Source organism: Oryctolagus cuniculus, chromosome 10 (assembly GCF_051225735.1).
Source record: "Oryctolagus cuniculus isolate XC-2025 breed Fujian yellow rabbit chromosome 10, ASM5122573v1, whole genome shotgun sequence".
NCBI classification, from domain to species: domain Eukaryota; kingdom Metazoa; phylum Chordata; class Mammalia; order Lagomorpha; family Leporidae; genus Oryctolagus; species Oryctolagus cuniculus.
In genome coordinates, this window is record NC_142876.1 from 16,125,197 (window position 1) to 16,146,031 (window position 20,835).

Here is a 20,835-nt window from a genome sequence, read left to right on the forward strand (position 1 = left end):
TTTTAAAAAAGATTTATTTATTTGAAAGTCAGAGTTAACAAAGAGAAGGAAAAGGGTGCTTTTCTCCCGCTCGATTAGATGGGTCCCCTGCCCCTGACTAGGGCTCCAGGCTGGACTCAAAGTCCGTATGGTCCACACGGCGCTCCCTCAGCGGCATGGCTGCTGCAGTCCGCTCTTGCGTGTGTCGGATGCGGGCAGCTCAGTCCCCAGCTGCGGGAGCTGTGTGTGCTGTGCCCACCTGCTGCTCAGCACCCTGCACCTCCCACATTGCCCCACGACATCCCTCCTCCTCCTGTAGGATTTCCACTGCAGGCTTCGCTCCAACGCTCCCCTGGGAATGCACACTCTGCTTTTCTGCTGTTTCCCCCTGGTCAGGAGCAGCACCTCTTTTCCTTATTCAGCCGTCTTCAAATACCCAAAGATTGTCTCTTCTTCTAACTTTTTCAAAATAAAGAGAATCAACCATCTACCGGCTCACTCCCTGGATGGCTGCAATGGCCAGGGCTGGGGCGGGCCAAAGCCAGGAGCCTGGAGCTTCATCTGGCTCTCCCACATGGGTGGCAGAGACACAAACACTTGGGCCATCTTCTGCTGCTTTTCCCAGGCCATTAGCAAGGGTGCTGGATCAGAAGTAGAGCAGTCAGGATTCGAACTGCCGTCCACGTGACATGCTGATATCACAGGTGGTGCCTTTACCCATTACGCTATAATGCCAGCCCCTTACTTTAGCCATTCTTTCACAGGTGTGCAGTAGTGTCACTCTGTGGTTTTAAGTTGCATTACTAATTATATTGAGCATCTCCCCATGGATTTACTTAGACATTTGTATAATTTCTTTGGTGAAGTGTTTAGATCTTTTGACTTTTTTTTTTTATTGTAGTTTTCTTCCTGGTTTTTGAGGGTTCTTCCCACATTCTAGATAGAGATCCCTTATCAAATATGTTTGTAAACATTTTCTCCAAGTCTGTGACTTGTGCTTTTTTTAATCCATTTTCTTGAAAGTGTGACAGAGGGAGAGACAGATCTTTCATCCACTGTTTCACTCCCAGATGACCACAACTGCTGGGGCTAGACCAGGCTGGAGCCAGGAACTCCACCTACATCTCCCACATGGGTGGCAGGGACCAAACACCTGCGCTATGATCTGCTGCCTTCGCAGGTGCATCAGTAGGGAGCTGGATCAGAAGCAGAGTATCTGGGGCTGAAATCAGTGCTTGGTTACAGGATACCGGTGTCCCGGACCAGCAAACTAGCCCGCCATGTCATAAGGCCAGCTCCTCTTATTTCCTTAACACTATTTTTTAAAGAGTAAGCTTTAATTCTGATGGCCTCTTACAGATCACTCTTTCAGTGCAGCATCTAAGTAGTCTGCCCAGCTCAAGGTCACAGAAGGTTTTCCTAAATTTTCTTCTATAAAGTTTATAATTTTTCATATTTAGATCCATCAGTCATTTTGCTTTAACTTTGCAGGCAGGAACTTGGGAAAGTTTGTGGAGAAATGGAATTACAAGGTAAGTTTATTTTGGTGCAAAAACTTCTGAATTCCATGTGCATGAAAGGTCTTCAAAGGCGTCGCAGAAAAATGCATGTTATGAAGAAAAAACGATGCACGGAATTCAATTTTATTGCACCAAAATAAACTTCCAGTTCCATTTTTCCACGAACATTTTGAAGTACCCTTGTGTCCGGTGCAAGGTATGGACTGCTGTTTGCGTTCCTGCACAGCCCTGCTATAGCTTCCACTCTGCAGAGTGAAAGTATTTTCGTACTTTCCCAAAGGTGGCAAAATCAAAATCTCAACCCGGGTTTCTGGGCGGCAGTCGTCTATGATTGTGACCCCGTGATCTCCGAGTGGCCTGGGCAATCTGGGTGATGGAGATGGCTCTGCGGGGCTGTATCTAACTTCCTGGGTTGGGGAGGGGGTCCAGGGAAGCTCGGGGAAGTTTTCGGAGGCTGTGCCCCACCACTTCTCTCTGGACTCTAAAGGGCTCTTCCGGGGCTGGCACTGTGGCTTAGTGGGTAAAGCCTCCGCCTGCAGTGCAGGCATCCCATATGGGCGCAGGTTCATGTCTCGGCTGCTCCACTTCCGATCCAGCTCTCTGCTATGGCCTGGGAAAGCGGTAGAAGATGACCTAGGTCCTTGGGCTCCTGCACCCACATGGGAGACCTAGAAGAAGCCCTTGCAGCCATGTGGGGAGTGAGCCAGCAGATAGAAGACCTCTCTCTGCCTCTGCTTCTCTATAACTCTGCCTTTCAAATAAATAAATCTTAAAGACTTGGAAGAGGCTTTTTTTTTTTTTTTAACCAAGCAAATCGCCACTGCCACATTGCCAGAGTTGACCACCCCCACCTTCCCTCCGCATCAAGGTCTGACCAGAGGAAACAGGATTCGGAACCGGCTCGGCACAGTGAAGCATTCTCCCTGGGGTCATGCCCCCCTCCCCCTCCGCAGCCTGGTCCTGAACTCCTGACCTTGAGTGCTGGGGTGGGAGGAGTGCACTTCCTTCCAATGCCCCCATCCTCTGGGAAGCGGGCAGCGTTGACAGTCCACGACTGTTGTCCGCTACTCTGCCCTGGGCGCCGGGTCTGTGCTGCCACGTCACGTGCTCCTCTCTGAACACAGCCAGGAGGCCTCCATGTTGTGTCACTTGTTAAACTGGTAGGCAGTCACACGAGAGTCACACGAGGGAAGTCCCTTCGGTGAGCCCTGGCCCAGCCCCCAGAGAGCACCTGGCCCTCCCGGGATGCGGCAGCCTCTGATGACCCAGCCACGCAGCTCTGGCTGCAGACTCGGCCTCCAGGGGGTACCCCACTTCCTGTGCATTGCTGAATGCATGAGTACCCCTGGAGACGGGTTAAGAAAAAAGGACACCCTCTTGGCTGGCTTCTGTCCCTTGGTAGCCCCATGTTTCTGTCTCAATGCCATATGAGAACAAAGCTTGAGAGAATGAGGAGGCAAACCACAGACTGGGAGAAAATTTGTGAAATACACATCCGACAAAGGACTGGTATCCAAAATGGGCTAAGAATTCTTAAAACTCAACAGTAAGAAAACAGCCCGAGAACTGGAGCCCTCATCGGAGAAGATGGCTGACACACATGAGAAGAGGTGAGTTCAACGTCACAGCTCATCAGGGAGTCCCAAATGAAGACACAGCGCAATGGCACCACGCACCTAACAGGTGCCGAAACCCCCAAAGGCTGCCGAGGACGGGCGGCAGCAGGAACTCAGCCACTGCTGGTGGGAATGTGTGCAGCACTCGGCCACTTCAGAGGACAGATTTTTTTTTCACATTTTTATTTATTTGAAAGGCAGAGTAAGAGTGACAGATCTTCCCATCCACTGGTTCACTCCCCAAATGGCTCCAATGCCTGGAACCATGAGCCTGGAACTCCATCCGGGTCTCCCACGTGGGAGTCAGAGACCCAGGCACTTGGGCCATCATTGCTGCTCTCTCGGTGCGGGAGCAGAGTTGGATCAGAAGTGGAGCAGCTGGGACTCAAACAAGGGTCCAAAATGGGATGCTGGCATCACAGGTGAGCGCTTAACCCAGTGGCCCCCCTTAGCTAGTTTCTTACAAAACGACACAGACTCTTGCTGGTCAGTCCAGCAATTGCACTGCTTGCTATTTACCCAAAGGAGTTAAACTTCTGTCTACTCCAAAACCTACCTATGAATATTCATAACTGCTTCATTCATAGTTCGTTGCTTTGAAGTTTTGTCAAGATGCTCTTCAGTAGGTGAATGGATACAGCAATGGGTACACCCATGTAATGGAATAGTATTCGGCCAGAAGAAATAAACGATCAAGCTATGAAAAGACATGGGGGAGTCTTAAAAGCATACTGTTGAGAGAAACTGGAGGAGGCTACACATTGTATGATTCCAACTACACCTGGTCCCCAGCTTGGGGTTGCTTGAGTTACTGGTTTTCCTGCCTCATGGCGGCAGGAAAGGGATGTACCTTAAGCAGAACCCATACTTGGAATTTAGAACGTGGCTCTTGATGGGCTAGCAATGTGCAGTTCGGTCCTCTCCGCCCAGTGCTGGGTTGGCCAGGGATCGCTGTGACGTTCAGTGGGCTGTGTGTATGGAGTGCATTTTAAGATGTTCTTGGCTTGCAGTGGGTTTACCATAGATGGAACCATCCTAAGTTGAGGGGAATCTGTACATGACATGCTGGAAAAGGTAACACCATGGAGACAAAAAAAAGTGTTTGCCATGGAGGTGGGAGGGAGGAACAGGTGGGTTTTTAGGCAATGAAACTCTTCTGTAGGACACTGATCTGGGCCGTGTCATTACACATTTCAGCTGTACAGCAGGGTGAACCCTAATGTAACCATGGATTTTCCTACTGAAGTATCAAGGTTGGCACATCAGTTGGGAGGCCTTGCTAATGCTGACCGGTTCTAAAGTAGGGCAGTAGATGACGTTCTTAATGGAAGTACAACACGTCGGTGCTCCCTGCATGCGGGTGCAACATGTAAATGTCATGTTAACCTTCACCCATCTGTGGGTGCCGCCACTGCCTTCACCTGCATGGGAGAGGGAGTGCAGACTCTGGGCAGCTCTTCCGAGGCAACCTTGGCATTCAAACCCAGCCCACACCGAACTTGCCTCACCCCAAGCTGCCAGTGGTTTGGTATTTGAGTCAATGAAATCAACTGAAAATGGACAGGTTAACCGGAGAAAAGGCAGACACGTTTATTGTACGCAAGCACGCGGGAGCCACGCAATCTGAAGGCTTTATTATTCAGAAATGGGTGCTTGGGCTGCTGGAGGGTGTTGGCGACACTCGTGGGAAGAGACGGGACGGCCGTGCACTGTGCACCAAGGCCGTTATTACACAGGTGCGTCTCCTGGGGGAAGGGCTCACACAGGAAGACGGAGCGTGACGTCCTACACAGGTGGTCTCTGGAAGCAGGGGGCGCCAGGTCTTCCCTCACCCCAGCTCAGGCCCTCTGAGAAGCCGTGTTGGCTTCCCATTTACTTCACTATTGTAATTTCCTTTAGATGTAAAATTAACTTACAGAAGAACAGTTTCCTGAGCTATTCCCGTGTCCACAAGGTTCCCTGAATACTCCTCTCCAAATTGCCACTGGACGGATATGCTGGGGTGCACGGTTCAGTCTCCCACAGACGGATATGCTGGGGTGCACGGTTCAGTCTCCCACAGACGGATATGCTGGCGTGCACGGTTGAGTCTCCCACAGACGGATATGCTGGGGTGCACGGTTCAGTCTCCCACAGACGGATATGCTGGGGTGCACGGTTCAGTCTCCCACAGACGGATATGCTGGGGTGCACGGTTCAGTCTCCCACAGCACCCACCTGCATACTGCATTGCTATCCCAACATCCAACTACTGGACTGAGGCTACTGTAGAACTGTAATATCTCCTGTTAATGGATGACTTTCTAACAGCTGACTCGGGAGGCAGAGTTAGATCTTCCATTCACTGGTCCAGTCACCCAAATGACCGCCACAGCTAGGGCTGGGCCAGGCCAAAGCCAGGAGCCTGGACCTTCATCCAGGCCTCCCACGTGGGGCCCAGGCGCTTGCGTCATCTGCCACTGCATTTGCAGGCTCATTAGAGTGGATCTGGACCAGACAGGGAGCAGCCAGGACTTGAACCAGCAATCTGGTAGGGGATGCCAGTGTTGCAGGCAGAGGCTCAACTCGCTGTGCCACAAGCTGAGGCCCGGTGTCGTGGCCGGGAGCGGGCGTACAGGATGCAGCTTCTGACTGTGGGCAGCATGGTGGGGACCCTTTGCCGAGACACACGGCCTGGCAGGAGGACCAGAAGTGGGCTTGTTGGGAGAGGGGCAGAAAAGAAAGTCCCCAAGAGGAAGCTGAACCAGTGAGGGCGGCAAAGTCGGCACAGCGTCTCGGCAAGCAATGCATGGGGCCCTCTTTCTCTGCTCTGCCTCCTCCATCGAATGGAAATGAAGCAACCCCTAAACCAGGCTGTGCGGCTGGCCACACCTCACACGTGGTTCCACCCTCTGTTGACCTCGGGTGCTGGGAGTTGTGCTCGCGGCCCTTTCTGATCCACGCAGCAGTTCCACACCTTGGCCCCCAGTCCTCCGGCCCTGCATCCCACTGAGAGAAAGAGGAAGCCATCGGTCCCCTCCTCCGCCTTCCCACTGACCGCTGCGATGCCACTCTCTCTCGCCAGCCTTAGGCCCGTCTGTCTGGCATCTCCTGCCCGCCCTTTCTCCCCTGTGACTGTCTTCCTGGTCGCCGGTCATGACCTCATGTGACGATTCTTTCTCTCCACTGCACGTGTTGGCAGCAGCACTTCACTGGCGAGGTCTCTGCTCTTCAGGGCAGGTTCTCTCTTTTTTAATAGATTTGAGAGGCAGAGACAAAGGTCTTCCATCTGCTGGTTCCCTCCCCAAATGGCCATAAAGGCTGGAGTTGAGCCGATCCAAAGCCAAGAGTCAGGAGCTTCTTCCGGGCCTCCCACGTGGGTGCAGGGGCTCTAGCACTTGGGCCATCTTCTGCCGCTTTCCTGGGCCATAGCAGAGCTGATTTGGAAAAGGAGCAGCCGGGACAAGAACGGGTGTCCACGTGGGATGCCAGCGCCGCAGGGCAGGCGGAGGCTTAGCTGCACCGCAGCGCCGCCCCGGGGCGCATTCCCGTGATCTTTTCCGACATCTCTGAATTTTCATTCCCAATCTGATGGACCGCTCGGCTCTCTCTGCAAACTCCATCCTAGGTGAATGTGTCTGGCAGGAGGAATGGTTGAGGAGTCTGTTCTACTTACACCCTTCAGGTGGCCCAGCGGCCAGACTGAGAAAGACTGGCTTTGCCAGATGTCACTCTAACTGCCAAGTCCGCCCCTGCAGCAGCTTGTGTTCCCTTCCCACCTGCTGCTCCTCCTGGCTCCCTGCCTCAACTAAGGACCCCTTCATCGCCCTCCTCCCAAACCCGCTGGTGGCCTTTCTGAAATGCAGCTTTGGTGATGTTTCCTTTGCCATCTCCCTTCGTGGCCTGACCAAGATGTGTCTGTCCTCGGACCGTCTTTCCCCACTTCTGCACAGGCGGAATTCGGCTCCCCGCTCTGCGATCCCAAGACCTGCTGCTTTGTGGGAGTTGCGTGTGCCCCAGACTGAGCCGAGTGACTGAATGTAGGCAAGTACCACTGCCAGGTGCGAAGAAAAGGGCATGGCCAGGAGGTGGCAAATTCCTACTCGTGGGGCAGCAGGACAGAGCTTAGGGCCTTGACGGTAACTGCAAGAGCAGGTGCGGTATACACAGGGAGGCCACGCGCTCCTTGGAGTCTGTACAGTAGGAGTTGAGGGCCACGTCTGTTGTGACCATTGACCATTCCACTGTGCTACAGATGATATGTAAATGATAAGTAGGTTCCCCAAACTTTACTTGTAGACACCGAAATTTGAATCTTGCGCTTTCCCTGCCTGTGTCATTAGGGCATTAGGGTTTTTTTTTTTTTTTTATTTGTCTCAGTCCCAGAAAACGAAAACTTCATGGATCCCACTGGGGAAAAGCCTAGGAACTTTGCGGGAGGGGCGTGGCCCCGCTCAGCGCTGGCCATGTTTATGCTGCCACCTAGTGGCCGGATGGCCTGAGAGCCGAGCCTTTTCTCTGCTCTTCCTCCAGCACCTGGAGACGCCCCCATCCCACAGCCAGGGTGTGTGACAGGTGGGGTGTAGGTTCCCGACCGCACCAAAGAAGGACTTGAGATCAAACCAAAATGAAGCGTAAGGGTAAGGAGTAGCCACCTTGAGAAACTGCACAAAGCGACAAAGCAAGCTTCGAGCCGCAGGATTGTGGAACTGGGCGGAACTTGGGAGACGGCATTCGCCAGCCCTCGGGTGAGAGAAAGGGTCTGAAGAGGGCAGTGAGACGGTGGGGTTGAAGGCACACAGCGCTGGCGGCTGGTGCCGGACGCGAAGGAGCCGTGCAGCAGCGCCCCTGCGGCCACCCCGCCAGGCTCGCCGCCGCTCGGTCGCTCTTGGCTCGTGGACACGAATTCAGTCCCTGTGCCTCGATTTCCCTGCCTGCAAAATGGCGCCCAGCCCCTCCCCTGCCTCACCGGGCTGTGGTGAGGCCGACGCTTGAGCTGCGTCTGGTCTCCAGTGGGCACACAACCCCCCCAGTCAGAGTCCACTGCGCGCCACGTTACAGCGCTGTGTGCACGAGGCCACATGGAAGCCCTGCAGCCAGTCTACACCGCCCGTCAGCCCGAGGCGCCGGCGCGTACGTGGGCAGGTGCTGGGGCCTGTGCCTGGGGCTGCACTCCAGCGACCGCCGGGCAACCTGCTGGCGTCCTTGGCGCTCAGCAGGGCCCTGGGGGTGGGCGGCCGCGGTTTCCCTGCGGGGGCTGCTTGGCTGCCCTCGTCTTTACTCGCGTGCTCTGCGGCTGTGTCTGGGCGACGGGGCGGCCTGCGGCAGCGTCTGGGTCCACGTCGCAGCTCCCGTCCTCTCCTCGTGCTTCTCACACAGGGAGCAAGCCCAGCCATCTGTGTTTCAGCCTCCGGCCAGGCCGGCACCGAGGCCCGTGTCTACAACCGGGCTAGACGGCGCTTTCCTACTGCGGCGGCTTTGCCATCCCGTGGCCACCAACCGCAAGGAGGCACACGACAGAGGCCGCCCGCCCGCCGGCGCGTGGCCGGGCCCGGCCTCCCGTGGAAATCCAGAGGCCGCGTGGTCGGGACATCCGTGGGTTCCCTTCGCTTTATTTGGACAGTTTTCCAAAGCCGCTGCGTTTAGCTCAGCGTGGAGATGCTGACTGGGGACAGGAAGGGGGTGTCCGCAGCACGTCACGGCTCCAAACCCCCGGTTCCTGACCTGGGGAGCGGGGAGGAAGATCCCAGCCCGTTCGTGGACAGGAGCCCGTGAGGGCCGTCGGGGCGCGCACAGATCCCGGTGCTGGAGGCGGCGGCGGCCTGCAGCCTTTGAAAGCACCGGGCACAGGCTTCCGGTCAGTGTCCCTACACTAGGCCAGCCGGAAGTTACATCTGCTTGCTTGCACTGCCCTCGTCCCCCACCAGGTGGCACTGCTTCCCAAGGAGCGATTTCTTCTGGGGCAAGGCTGGCTCTGCCCTCTACAGAGAGCAGGTGAGAGCGGCAAGAGGAAAAAGAGTGAAGAACCCCCACCCCGCTCAACGCCCGCCCCCACCAACCCCGCCACGCCCCAGGTTCCAGGAGCTAAACAGGATCTTGGGATTCAGGGTCCCTGGTGATTGTGGGACGGGTCTGAGGCCCCCACGCGTGTCACATGCTCAGCTCTAGGATGGGAAAGAGCAGGCCTAAAAGGCTCCCAGGCGTGACACAGGTCTGCGTGCACCACGTTCCGACAGAGGGCATCTGTCTGTCCAACGAGCACAGCGCTTAAGAATCCGGAAGTTCATTTGCCGGCGCCGTGGCTCAATAGGCTAATCCTCTGCCTAGCGGCGCCGGCACACCGGGTTCTAGTCCCGGTCGGGGCGCCGGATTCTGTCCCGGTTGCCCCTCTTCCAGGCCAGCTCTCTGCTATGGCCAGGGAGTGCAGTGGAGGATGGCCCAGGTGCTTGGGCCCTGCACCCACATGGGAGACCAGGAAAAGCACCTGGATCCTGGCTCCTCCACATCGGAGGAGGTGCGCCGGCTGCAGCGGCGGCCATTGGAGGGTGAACCAACGGCAAAGGAAGACCTTTCTGTCTCTCTCTCTCACTGTCCACTCTGCCTGTCAAAAAAAAAAAAAAAAAGAATCCGGAAGTTCTGAGCTGCGGCCAAGGGAAGCTATTTGTGCGTGCACAGGTGCGGCACTGCGCCCTAGGCAGTGACGAGGACGTCAGACTTTAACATTAGGATGACCTCAGGAATCCAAAGTGAGCACGCGCATGCTCCCGGCAAACGACACGCCCTTTCTGCAAGGGCCCCGGCGACACCCGCAGAGGACGACCCAGTCGGCAGTGACCCGTGTGCCTCACTCCGTGCCCCCATACCTCCAAACTCCTGTCTGAAAACAGCCAAGCCCTCCAGGGAGGGAGGCTGGGCGGGCAGGGGCAGCACTGCCCTCTACCTCGAGATGGAGCGGCGGAAGGGTTCTCGGGGAACTGTGCCACAGCGTGGCTCCCTCCACGCGGCTCCGCTGCCTCAGCCGCAGCAAGCTCTGGGACCAGTGTGCCACTGGAAAAAGGCGTCTTCCGAGTACAAACGGATGCTTCCCTGAGTACGAGGTGCTGCCCGTCCAAGGAGGCAAAGGCAACTCGCATGGTGCAGCCAGCTCTGCGGCACTGCGAGGACCTGCGTGACCAAGAGCGGGCTCTGCCCTGCGAGGCGTGTGCTCCCCGGCGGCCCCTGTCCGCCCTCGCCGGGCGCGCGTTCCTGGGCAGTGCAGTGCCGCCTGCAGCGCGAGCTGCTCACAGGGCTTCCTGGTCACCAAAGCCGAACTCGGCGGGCACCAGGGCGTCTCTGCCTCAGCCCTTCCCCACACTCCTCCCGCCGCACCCCAGAGCCGCCCGCGGGAAAGGGAGCTCGGAGGTCCGCTGCGTCTGCTCGTCTCCAGCCTCTTAACAGGCCTGGCCAAGCCAGTGCTGCCAGCACCTTGGTCCAGGCCCGGCTGCCTCCTAACCCGCCTCTGAAACCCCAGGCGCTCTCCTCAACTCTCCCATGTCCCCACGTGTCATCCAATCTGTCCTCCTCTCTACAGCTCGGTCACTCCTGCGTCTCGGTCCAATCCACACGCAGTCCTCCGGCCTGACACTTTACCTGCCTTACCTACACCGAGTGAATGTGCCCGCCACCTTCACCCCGAGTGGGGGCGTGCGTGTCCCCCTCCCGCCAGCAACCCCACACCTCTGCTGTCGCTCCCCTGCCCCACATACCAGGAGACCATCAACCCTGCCCGTACCAGAGGGTTCTTCTCGCCTGCCCCCTGCAGCCGAGGCCAGGTGTCGGGGTAGATACCCAGGGCTTTCTGATCAACCACCAGTGTGTCAATCACTTGGATAAACGACATGGCAAATCTTGCAAAATGATTTGCACATCCCCCAATCCGGTGGATTGATACCCTGGAGAACTCGGATCCACAACCAGAAGACCAGCACAAAACTGTTCTTAGTAGCCCTGACAAGATGAGGAGCAGTCAACTGCTCGTTGACAGAGTAACAGAAAAACTACTGTCCATACAAGGGGGCCGCAAGAAGTTCATGGAAAACGCGCATTGGAAAACTGCGTAGATCGACAACTTCTTCATGAGAATGGCGTTAGGAGTGAAGATGCAGGAGCCGCAGGCGGGGAACCTCGGGACCGCAACGCCAGAGGGCAGGGCCAGCCCTGCACGGTCGGCTGCAGGCCGCCTGGCCCAGGAGACGCAGACACAGGCTGTGCGCTGTGGCGGCTGTGAGATGTGTGAAGACAGAACAGCGGCGACCTTGATGCGCTGGGAGACCGAGAAGGGGCAGGCAAGACGCAAGGTTACCCCGGAGGCGGGCTCCCGACCAACACGCACTGTGGGGGCGTGTCTTGTCAGTTACCGCTCAGGACACAACAGAAGAGAGAAGCAATGGAATCGGAACACCAGGATCGCCGGCTGGCTGACGCTGACGGCCTAGTATCAAGGTTAAGGCCATCCGTCCGGCCCTCCGCACCTGCAGCAGCGGCTGCCGAGGCCTCTACTGCTCACCGCCCTAAGTCTTGGGGCCTGGTACGTGCTCGGTACACGCAGAAGTGCAGGCCCCTCCTCCCGGCAGTCCCCCAGACAACCTACCCAGCGAGGTCATTTTGGGGAACACTGAGGAACCCCGAGTGGGTAACTGGGATTCACCGCTGACCTTAACCACCATATAGCACACCCTATCTTTCACAAGATTTGCAATAAGGCACGATTCTTAAGCTGTTTTTCATTTTTTTTATTGCTGTTAATTCAAGGAAAAAAGGTTGCATAAAATCCAATCTGTTCTAGAAATATAAGTGGCCTTTCCAGTACATAACATTTCAAATATCAAAGTATATGGTAAACATACAAATAAGGAGGAGGTGACACACCTCCTGTGTACAGTACAGTATTTTAAATCATAAAATAAGCTCCATAAAGTACAACCGGCAGGTGATTCACAACGCGCCCCGTACGTGGCTTATCAGCACTCTCACTAACAACTCAACTGCAGCTTAACAATTAATTTAATGTGGTCCAAAAATACCCAGATCAAATAAAATATATTTACTCAAAATAATTTCCTTTACTCAAACTTTTTCTTTCTAAATTAAAGCTTTCATCTACCCCGTCACACCCCCCCCTTCCCCATGATCCCCACCCCTGAAAGTTTCAAACTGTACATTGGTGCTATAAATATAAATGCTACTTAGGAAGCATTCAATTAAGCTTCTTTTTCAAGTTTTTGCTTTTGTCTAGCGATCTGTTAGGCTTCTGAACCCAGACCAGATACTTGAGTTCCTCTGCTGCATACCAAGGTTACTCCACACAACAAGGGTCTAGCATTTCTGCTCTCTACTGAACGGGAAAACAAAACCCCTAACCCCTAAGCTAGGACTCTACCGCGTGCTTGTTCATCGCTGTGGAATGCAGCAGTCACCAAAAATACACCCCATCTTCCAGATAACCTCAGTGCACTTCAGGAAATCAAAAATTACCTGGAAGCAATTTAGTACATAGATTGGCTTTTAAAAAAAGTTTGTTTTTAAACAGCAGCATTAAACTTAGTGACATGACACTGACATGATTAATACCATCTTCACACACTCAGAATTCAGTCTTTCACATTATGATCAAGCAGAGTGGTAAACTGTTATAAAAGTGACTTTGCTACAAGAGACAGGTTAGGGAACAAATCCCTGACTTTTTGTAGAGACCCACAGCGCTGTTCGGATTGCGATAAACCACACACATTTGGAACACAACGTTAACACTGTAACAGTTGGTGTAGGAAAAGAAGAAATCTTTACTTGAGTAGTGTCTGCGAGCATGACTTGGTGGTAGGCGACAAGTACGATTGGCTGCCGACTTCACTACACACACAAGCACACGGAGACCAGACTCGCGCCAGTGTTCACTTGGCTCTCTCTGAAGCAACAGGCTAGGGAGGGACGATGGAAGTAAAAAGGGTTGCTTTTTTTATTCCTTTTTTTTTTTTTAAGAAAAAGCTTTTTGTCTATTTCATATGTCCTATCTTTTCGCTTCATATGGTTTTTCTTCCTCTTCCACTTATTTTCATTTGTGTTGCTGCATGTATGCATTTACGGGATGCTGTTCGTTGCATATATACACACGGTTTGGGGAATTTGATTTGTCCCATCGATGAAGGTGGAACCTTTGCCCTTGTTTGTAGCAGAGCGTTTATAAAGTGGGAGCCGGGGACACTGCCGGGGACTCCTGGGCAGCAGGCAGCGTGAGGGGAGGGGAGGGGAGAAACGTGTAGTTCAGGGTCAAAGTGAAAAAGCTGGGGAAGAAGCAAAGTTTCTTTTTTTTCGAAACCATATGACTGTCACCAGTGTTGTAAAAAAAAAGTCAAATACACAGTTTTAAAGATTCAGTAAACATTGCACACAGCAAGTATTCAGTGTAATAAAAGAGCCCGCGTCCACGTCCTCCCTCTGACCGCGTGGCTGCATGTCTGGAGGCTGCCCGCCGTGAGCCACGAAACCACAGGCTCAGGGCACGGCGTCCGCTCGTTTTGGACATTGGTACAAGAGAAAGGAAAATCCCCAACTGCATAGAAATCTAGGAAATGTATAGACAAAGAAACAAATACCTTTCCTTTCCTCCCCTCCACACCCCTGACTTCCCACACTCGAGGGTATTAAGTAGGAAGCTTTACTCGGTTCAGTCTGCAGAATCCAACGTATCATTAGGAGGGGGGAGGGGAGGTGCGTATCTCAGTCTGTAAGTGCCTAAAACGGGAAAGACAGAACTGCTAAGTGACCGCTCACAAGACTCGCGTCGCAAACCACAAGACAGCAAACAGGCATGCTCCTCGGAAGGCACCCGCCGCACTCGTGCCGCTCCGGAAGGGCAAGTTCAATTCCTTGCACAGAGTCGTCAAGTTTGTGCTTGGACTTCAACCTAAAGCTATCAAACCAGCTCTTCCTTCAAAAATGCCGAGTGTATGCACTCCCAACTCGAGACTTTTCTTCCTAAGCAAGGTCTGACAAAATTTCCAAGGCCAATGCGAGTGAAAGCTGACAGTTTGAGGTCAGTGCTGAACTGAGCCTTTTACTCATACTTTTTTCAGAGCACTTTTTTCTGGTGGGAATATTAGACTGGAGATTCCCTGACTCCCAACCAGCGCCTAGCTACTTTACGCAGGTAAAATGCAATAGCATCTGGATTTCTTTAACATTTGCAAGGAGGAGAGAACGCCAGCTGCGGACGCACAGGGACTAAACCCTTCGGAGTCGGATGGCCGGGTGACTTCCTAGTTGTTCAGTATTTTAAAATTTTGCTTATTCTGTGAAACAAATAGGAGTGTAACTTTAAAAAGTGCTGCAAGCAAGAGATTTAACACTCTACATGCAAATTTCCATTACACTCCTTGAAAAGTGCCATCTGCTCCTTAACTAGAAACAATTCCTCTAAACTTCCTTGTGCTCTGTGTGACCTGGGTCTACGTTAGGTTTTTCTCATTGCATTTTATGATTTGTCATTGAAGATACAACATCCATAAACACACACATGCGCGTGCACACACACACACACACACGCACGCACAATCTCTCAGTGACAACGGAATCACATGATCAATAAGGAAAGGAGAAGAACCGGGTGAACTCAAAAACAAGTCCTCTGCGAGTTACTGGGATTACCTTGCTGGCTGGCCTCCATGGACGACTGCTTACAGTCCTGCGCATAGTGGCCGCTTACGCCGCAATTGTAACATGACACGCTGCCGTTCTTCTTGGGCCCCGAACCACTGGCGTTGGCAACGACATTAGGTGCTGCGTACACGGGATAGAACCTCCCGAATCCTGCCATCTGCTGCATGCCATAGTTGGCTTGGCTCCCCATGACTGGGTCATGCACCAGTCCATTTGCATATGGAGTCTGAGGCAGAAAAAAAGGAAGTTGGTTTCCATTGCTCTGATGTGCTTGGTTGAGGTAGCTGCCATTGCAGAGGGATGGCAGGGTGAAGAACGACGGGACTCGGTACATGGGGCCGGGCACTGGGTTAGGGTAGTAGTAACTGTTTAGCTGAAGGTTTCCATTGGTCCCACAGCTGCACCTTCGCCCGCAAGAACCACAAGGACCCGAGCCCATCTGCTGTGGTGGCACCACTGTCCCGTTAGCGCTCGTGCTGCCCACGGCACTGATGTAAGATGTGCTGTCACTCTGCGCGGTGCTGTGTGTCAGAGCTGGACTGGGGCTCGGGGCAGGGCCCGGGGTGTGGGTGGGAACAGCGGGAGGCCCCGTCGACGGGGCCTGACTGATGCCGGCACTCACTGGCTGGGCAGCGGTGGCTGCCGTGTTGAGCACACTGGAACTTGGGGTGGGTAACACGCTGGCAGCGAGGGGAGAGCCTGGTAAGGTGTAGGGAGCTGGTGGCTGAGCAGCTGAGAGGCCAGCTGCTGGAAGAACTACCTTCACATTGGTAGGCTGAGGGACTGTCCCTGTGTTTCCCTCAATTTGAGGCACCATTTGAGTTAGTCCTCCCACTTGGGATGCAGACTTTGTGATGGGGTCTGCGGTAGCAACAGGAGATCCTGGGAAACCACCCGGGCTGTGGACAGGAATAAAGGCAGTGTTTGGTGATCCGATGCTCAGGCTTGCAGTGGGCTGCTGCGGGAGATTCACTGTGCAACTCTCGGCAGAGCCCGGTGGCGGTGGCGATTTCAGCCCCTGAAATGTTGCATGCAACGTGGGAGTGCTCCCGTGTGGAAGGAAGGCGGACGGGGTGGGTAGAGGGGGAGCCAGTAATTCGCGGTGCTTCTCTGCTTCTCCAGTGGGGGCTGTGGGCCCTAGGATTCCCACAGGGGCTGAGCTTGTGGGCTCCCTGATTGCAGAAATAGCAACAGGACTAGGAACGAGCATCCCAATTGTCTTGCCATCAGCAGATTTGGAGGGAGGAATGACAACATCGGCCTTCTGGGCACCATTGTGCAGGACACAGTGTAGAGTTGGCATAAAAGGAATTGGTGGATACTTGGGTGAGTTTAAGGGATCCTCTAGAAGACTTCCATTCTCGTTTCCTAGTGAAGCAATCGTAACAGGTGGCTTGACTGTGACAGTCTGGTTGACAGAACCGTAACCTGTAAACCTGGTTGTTGATGGATTCCCAGAATCCTCAGAATTGCTGTCCGTGTCTGAAGGCAACAAATACAAACAAGTATTATTAGCACCAGCATAACTCCCATCTTCCCTGCCAGGTAAGAATTTCAAGTTAGTCCAAAATTCACTAGTGCTTGCAGTGTGCTCCTCTATCGCATTTCCTGATGTTCAAATGAATTTCTTTTAATTTGTGGCTTCCTACGGGTCACCATTACATACACGATTTAGGTAATATAGGTGAGGGCGTGCAGTGTTTAGTGTGTAGCCTGGCAATTAAGACACTGGCCCCAGCTTCCTGCAAACGCAGATCCTGGGAGGCAGAGGCGATGCCTCGAGGACTTGGGTCCCTGCCATCCAGGCAGGAGACCTGGGCTGAGCTCCTGGCTCCCAGCTTTAGCCTGGCTTCGCCTGAGGTGCTTGCAGGCACATGGACAGTGAAGCAATGCGTGGGTGCTTTCCCTCTCTTCCTCTCGGATTCTATCCTTTCACATTTAAACAGTAACAACAACAAACCGAGTTAGCTGGAGATCGAACAAAGTGCAGGATAAATGTGTTTAACAACCTTATTAGTGAGGAAAGTGTTAGATTCTTCTAACAATCAATTTTAGCCAATCCACCTTAGATTCAAATTCTGCACTGCCAAAGCCAGGTATTCTATTTTTAAAAGCAGCTCAATCAAGATAATACTTAACTCAAACTATAAAGATAGTGACTAGAAGTGTCTTTCTTAAGAATCGAATATTCTTACTACTTTAGTATTTCAATAGAGGAAAGAAAATTTAAAGCCATCGAGTATAAATCCAAACAGTACAATGGCAGATATAAAATCGCATTGTATTTATTTTTACTACTGTCTCTCACTTAACACTTCTACAGCAGTGACTCAGCCAAGACTTCCTAGGTTTTTAGGCCGTGGTGTAAAGGGGGCGATGGAGAAACCTGGATTCACAGTGTTTAACCACAAACTGATGCTGCACGTATGTGGACGCAGACGATAATTCAATGTAGTCAAAAAAAACAAACACAATGTAGTGACTCTTCTAAAATCGTTCTCCTCATACATGTAAGTTGATCACACTAGGTATTTTATATATATGAACTATATTCAATCCATTAAAAGTAATTAAAAATTTTAAGGTTTACATTTAGTAAGGTAAGAACTGGCTATACTCAACTTAAGATGTTTAGGCCAGTTTTGAAACAATAATAACAAAGACTAGGCTTCCTGGAGAAAGGATAAATGGAAAGTATTTACTGTCACCAAACGTTTCAGGTGTTATCAACTGAAGGGCTGTGTAGCGGAGGTTCTATGAGTGGCTCCAGCATAATAACTCGGCTGTTTCTTACAAAACTTTGCAAAACAAAATCAACGGCTTATTTAAGGCACCGCATCACACCAACACGCCATGCTGAGTTAAAGGATGTACGGCCAAAAGAAGCTGGAACATTTTCCTATGGTCAGTTAAATTCCTCCAGGAACCAGACCTAAAGCCTTAAGTTGTAGCAATGGCCCCATGATTTTGAATGCTCCCACAAGGCTTTCTGAGCACCATGCCGCCTCTGGGTATTTCGAGGGAGGTCCTGTCCCTTTTTAATACTGATTTCAGAAAGCAGAGTCTCAACACACCACTATGACTCACAACAAGCCGCGCGCCTCTCAAAGCGACCTTTTTAAATTCTAAACAACCAAAGCTCTCTCCCATGATGTATGTCCTCTGCGGATTTCGGGAGCCCTACGTGAGTCTTTCATGTAGGGAAGTCATTTTCTCACATTTAACCATAGCCAACTTGAAAATGGGCAAATTCCCCGCCTAAGCCCACCTGATGACAGGTATGGGGTGCTGCAGAGTTACCCAACTGACAAGGATGTCAAACTACAGTGTAAGATGAGGAGCCACTGAATGATTTGTGTTTCTTACAGAATCTTGTATATCCTACAGAAAGCTAGCCTGACTGCCTAAGGCATAACGACTCTCTCATTTAAGCTTCTTACTAGCTCTGTGAGAGGTGGTTGTCACTTTCTTTCATGAGCCAGCTGCAGGCCAGAAGGGTAGTATAACATCAGATCGGTAGAACTAGGGGTAGAGCCACCACATGCTACAGGCTACGTCTGATGTGACGAGAAATAACCACAAAGAAAAGGTGGACTTCAATCGTGGTGATGGAACAACACACACACAGCTCCCTGAAACACAACCTGGTGCCCCTGAGCTCCTGGACAGCTGCAGGCTGCCCATGCTTGGCTCAAACAGTGTGGCAGGCAGATCCCTGGGTGACCTGAGACAGATCACTTGGTATTGTCTGCTACGGTGGGGAACACCTTATGACCACCAGGTGGTGCCATGACATCTAAAGGAGGATCTTCAGAGCGATTGCACTTCCAGCCCAGAATGGCACAGTAAGGACCGCCAAAGAGCGACTTCTCCCAGAAGCACAATGGGAACACTGGGGAAATTAGCTAAAGGCTTGCGGCAGTCTGAAAAGTGTGTGTTCAGGCAAACAGAGCCTCGAGGAATTTGCCTGATGCCATCCTCCCTTTCTCCAGCTCTGCAGCAGCCTGTAAACTAACAGTCTCTCACCTGCAGCAGCTATGACAACAAACAGCCAGAAGGTCCCCCAAAGCCCATCACCAGTGGCCTGGCACTGTGTGACCTGTCTGGAAGCCTGAGCTCACTCTTCCTTCACAGCTGTTACTCACAGGACATCTGTCGAAACAACACAGACGCCTGACGCAGCACTGCCACTGGGGCTCAAGGAGCTCATCAGAAAACTAAAAAAAAAAAAAAAAAAAAAAAAAAAACTGGGAGATAAGAAGCCCGCAGAAGGTTTTGAAATATTTCTGGCAATCTAGAAGGCTACGCTCCTGCCTACACCTAGCCTCGCACTGCTGGCTGACACCAAGGAGGAACTGAAGGATTAATACATACAAAAAACAAATTCATGAGGGCAGATGTAAATCCTACCTTACCAATAATTACATTTAAGTGTAAATGAACCAAACACTCAGGAAAAAAATGGCAGACTGGCAAAATAGGTTTTTAAAAAAGCATGATCTAGCAATATGCTGTCTATAAGACATACACTTTAAAGACACAAATAGGGTTTAAAGTAAAAGGAAAGAATGCAAGTACGCACAGGAAGGACCCAGAAGAGAGCTGGAGTGGCTTTACTATCGGGTAAGGTAGACTTTAAGACAAGAACTGTTAGCAGAGACAAAGAAGGACGTCTTCCGATGACAAAGAGCCAGCCAGGAAAACAAAGTACAAACATGTGCACCTTTCAGCACACCTGGTTTTGATCTTTTGCTTTGTTATGATTCTTTCCTATTTAACTTCACATACAGTGAAATGCGCTTAGAGGACCAACCTAGGTAATCCAACAGTCTCTGAGATACCCTCTGTAACAGTTAGATTTAAACCCAGCAACAGCACTTAAAGAAACAGAAAATTCTTTGACTTTGAGAGAGAACCCATCTTTCCCTTCACCCCAGCCCTACCTCTCCCTACCCTGCCCCCTTCCTTGGCCAAAGCAAACCTCTGTCTTTTTCTTCTTCACTTTCAAAACTTTCTCTTCCATCACGTCGTGGACTAGACGGAGAACTGTAACTCTCTGAAGATGTCTCTCCACATGTGTCGTGTCCAGATCCAATATCCAAATTCACATCTAAAAATAACAACTCTAGTTTAAAGACCCATGCTAAGTAGTCGAATTAATTTGCAAATTTAACCATTAGGAAATTAACTGTAGAAATTTTTTCTGTTTTCCTACAATCCACCTAAAAAGTTTGTCTTCATACAGGTGAAAATTCATTAAGTTAATAATTTTAATTGAAAATAACTGATATTCCTTTTTAAAAAAATTATTTATTGAAAGGCAGTTACAGAGAGGCAGAGGCAGAGAGAAGCCTTCCATCCATTCGTTCACTCCCCAAATGGCCGGAGCTGCACCCATCCAGAGCCAGGAGCTCCTTCTAGATCTCCCAGATCTTCTAGATCATCTTCTAGATCTTGGGTGCAGGGACCCAAGGACTTGGGCCACCTTCCACTGCTTTCCCAGGCCATAGCAGAGAGCTGGATTGGAAGTGGGGCAGCCAGGACTCAAACCAGCGCTCACATGGGATGCCAGCACCGCAGGCTGCGGTGGCATCTACACACCACAGCACTAGCTCCTAAATAATTCTTAAAGGCACAGAACAGGCCAGTCTTTCTGACTTCAAAAAATACAACTAGAGTTAAGACTCTTTGCAGGGTCTGTCTGATAATATCACTTGAGCCGCTTTCTAAGTTTAGATATTTTAACTTCAGAGATTGTTGGAAAATCCATTCTTCAAGAAAAACTCAACAGAAGAACTGTCCAAATGCCTACTCAGTTAAAACTACTAGGTCAGAGTACTTAAACTAAAAGTGAAATCTAGCTTTCTGTCTTGTAGACTAAGAAGCCCTCTGAGTTCTGCCCAAAGCCAAGCCCACACTGAGGTGGGAAGGGGGTGGAGTGCAATACCTGCTGTGACCAGCCAGGAGGAAATTCCTGGCGTACCTAGTACTGGACGTCCCTACAGCGGCCCAGACTTGGGGAGCTGTCCTGCCCTTTCTGTAAGCCC

General features: G+C 51.8%; 1 protein-coding gene across 7 annotated transcripts in view; it reads right to left on the reverse strand.

Annotated features, from left to right (window-relative positions):
• Nucleotides 1-11,844: 11,844 nt before the first annotated feature.
• Nucleotides 11,845-20,835, reverse strand: part of ZCCHC2 (zinc finger CCHC-type containing 2) — a 61,507-nt gene continuing 52,516 nt past the window's right edge. For all 7 annotated transcript variants that reach the window (XM_070050075.2, XM_070050074.2, XM_089305005.1 and 4 more), the window contains 3 exons: nt 19,770-19,898; nt 14,777-16,270; nt 11,845-13,864 (listed from right to left, as the gene is read on the reverse strand). In XM_070050075.2, the coding sequence (XP_069906176.1) occupies nt 13,797-13,864; nt 14,777-16,270; nt 19,770-19,898 (1,691 nt within the window). In that variant the 3' untranslated portion in view covers nt 11,845-13,796. The remainder of the gene's footprint in view (nt 13,865-14,776; nt 16,271-19,769; nt 19,899-20,835) is intronic.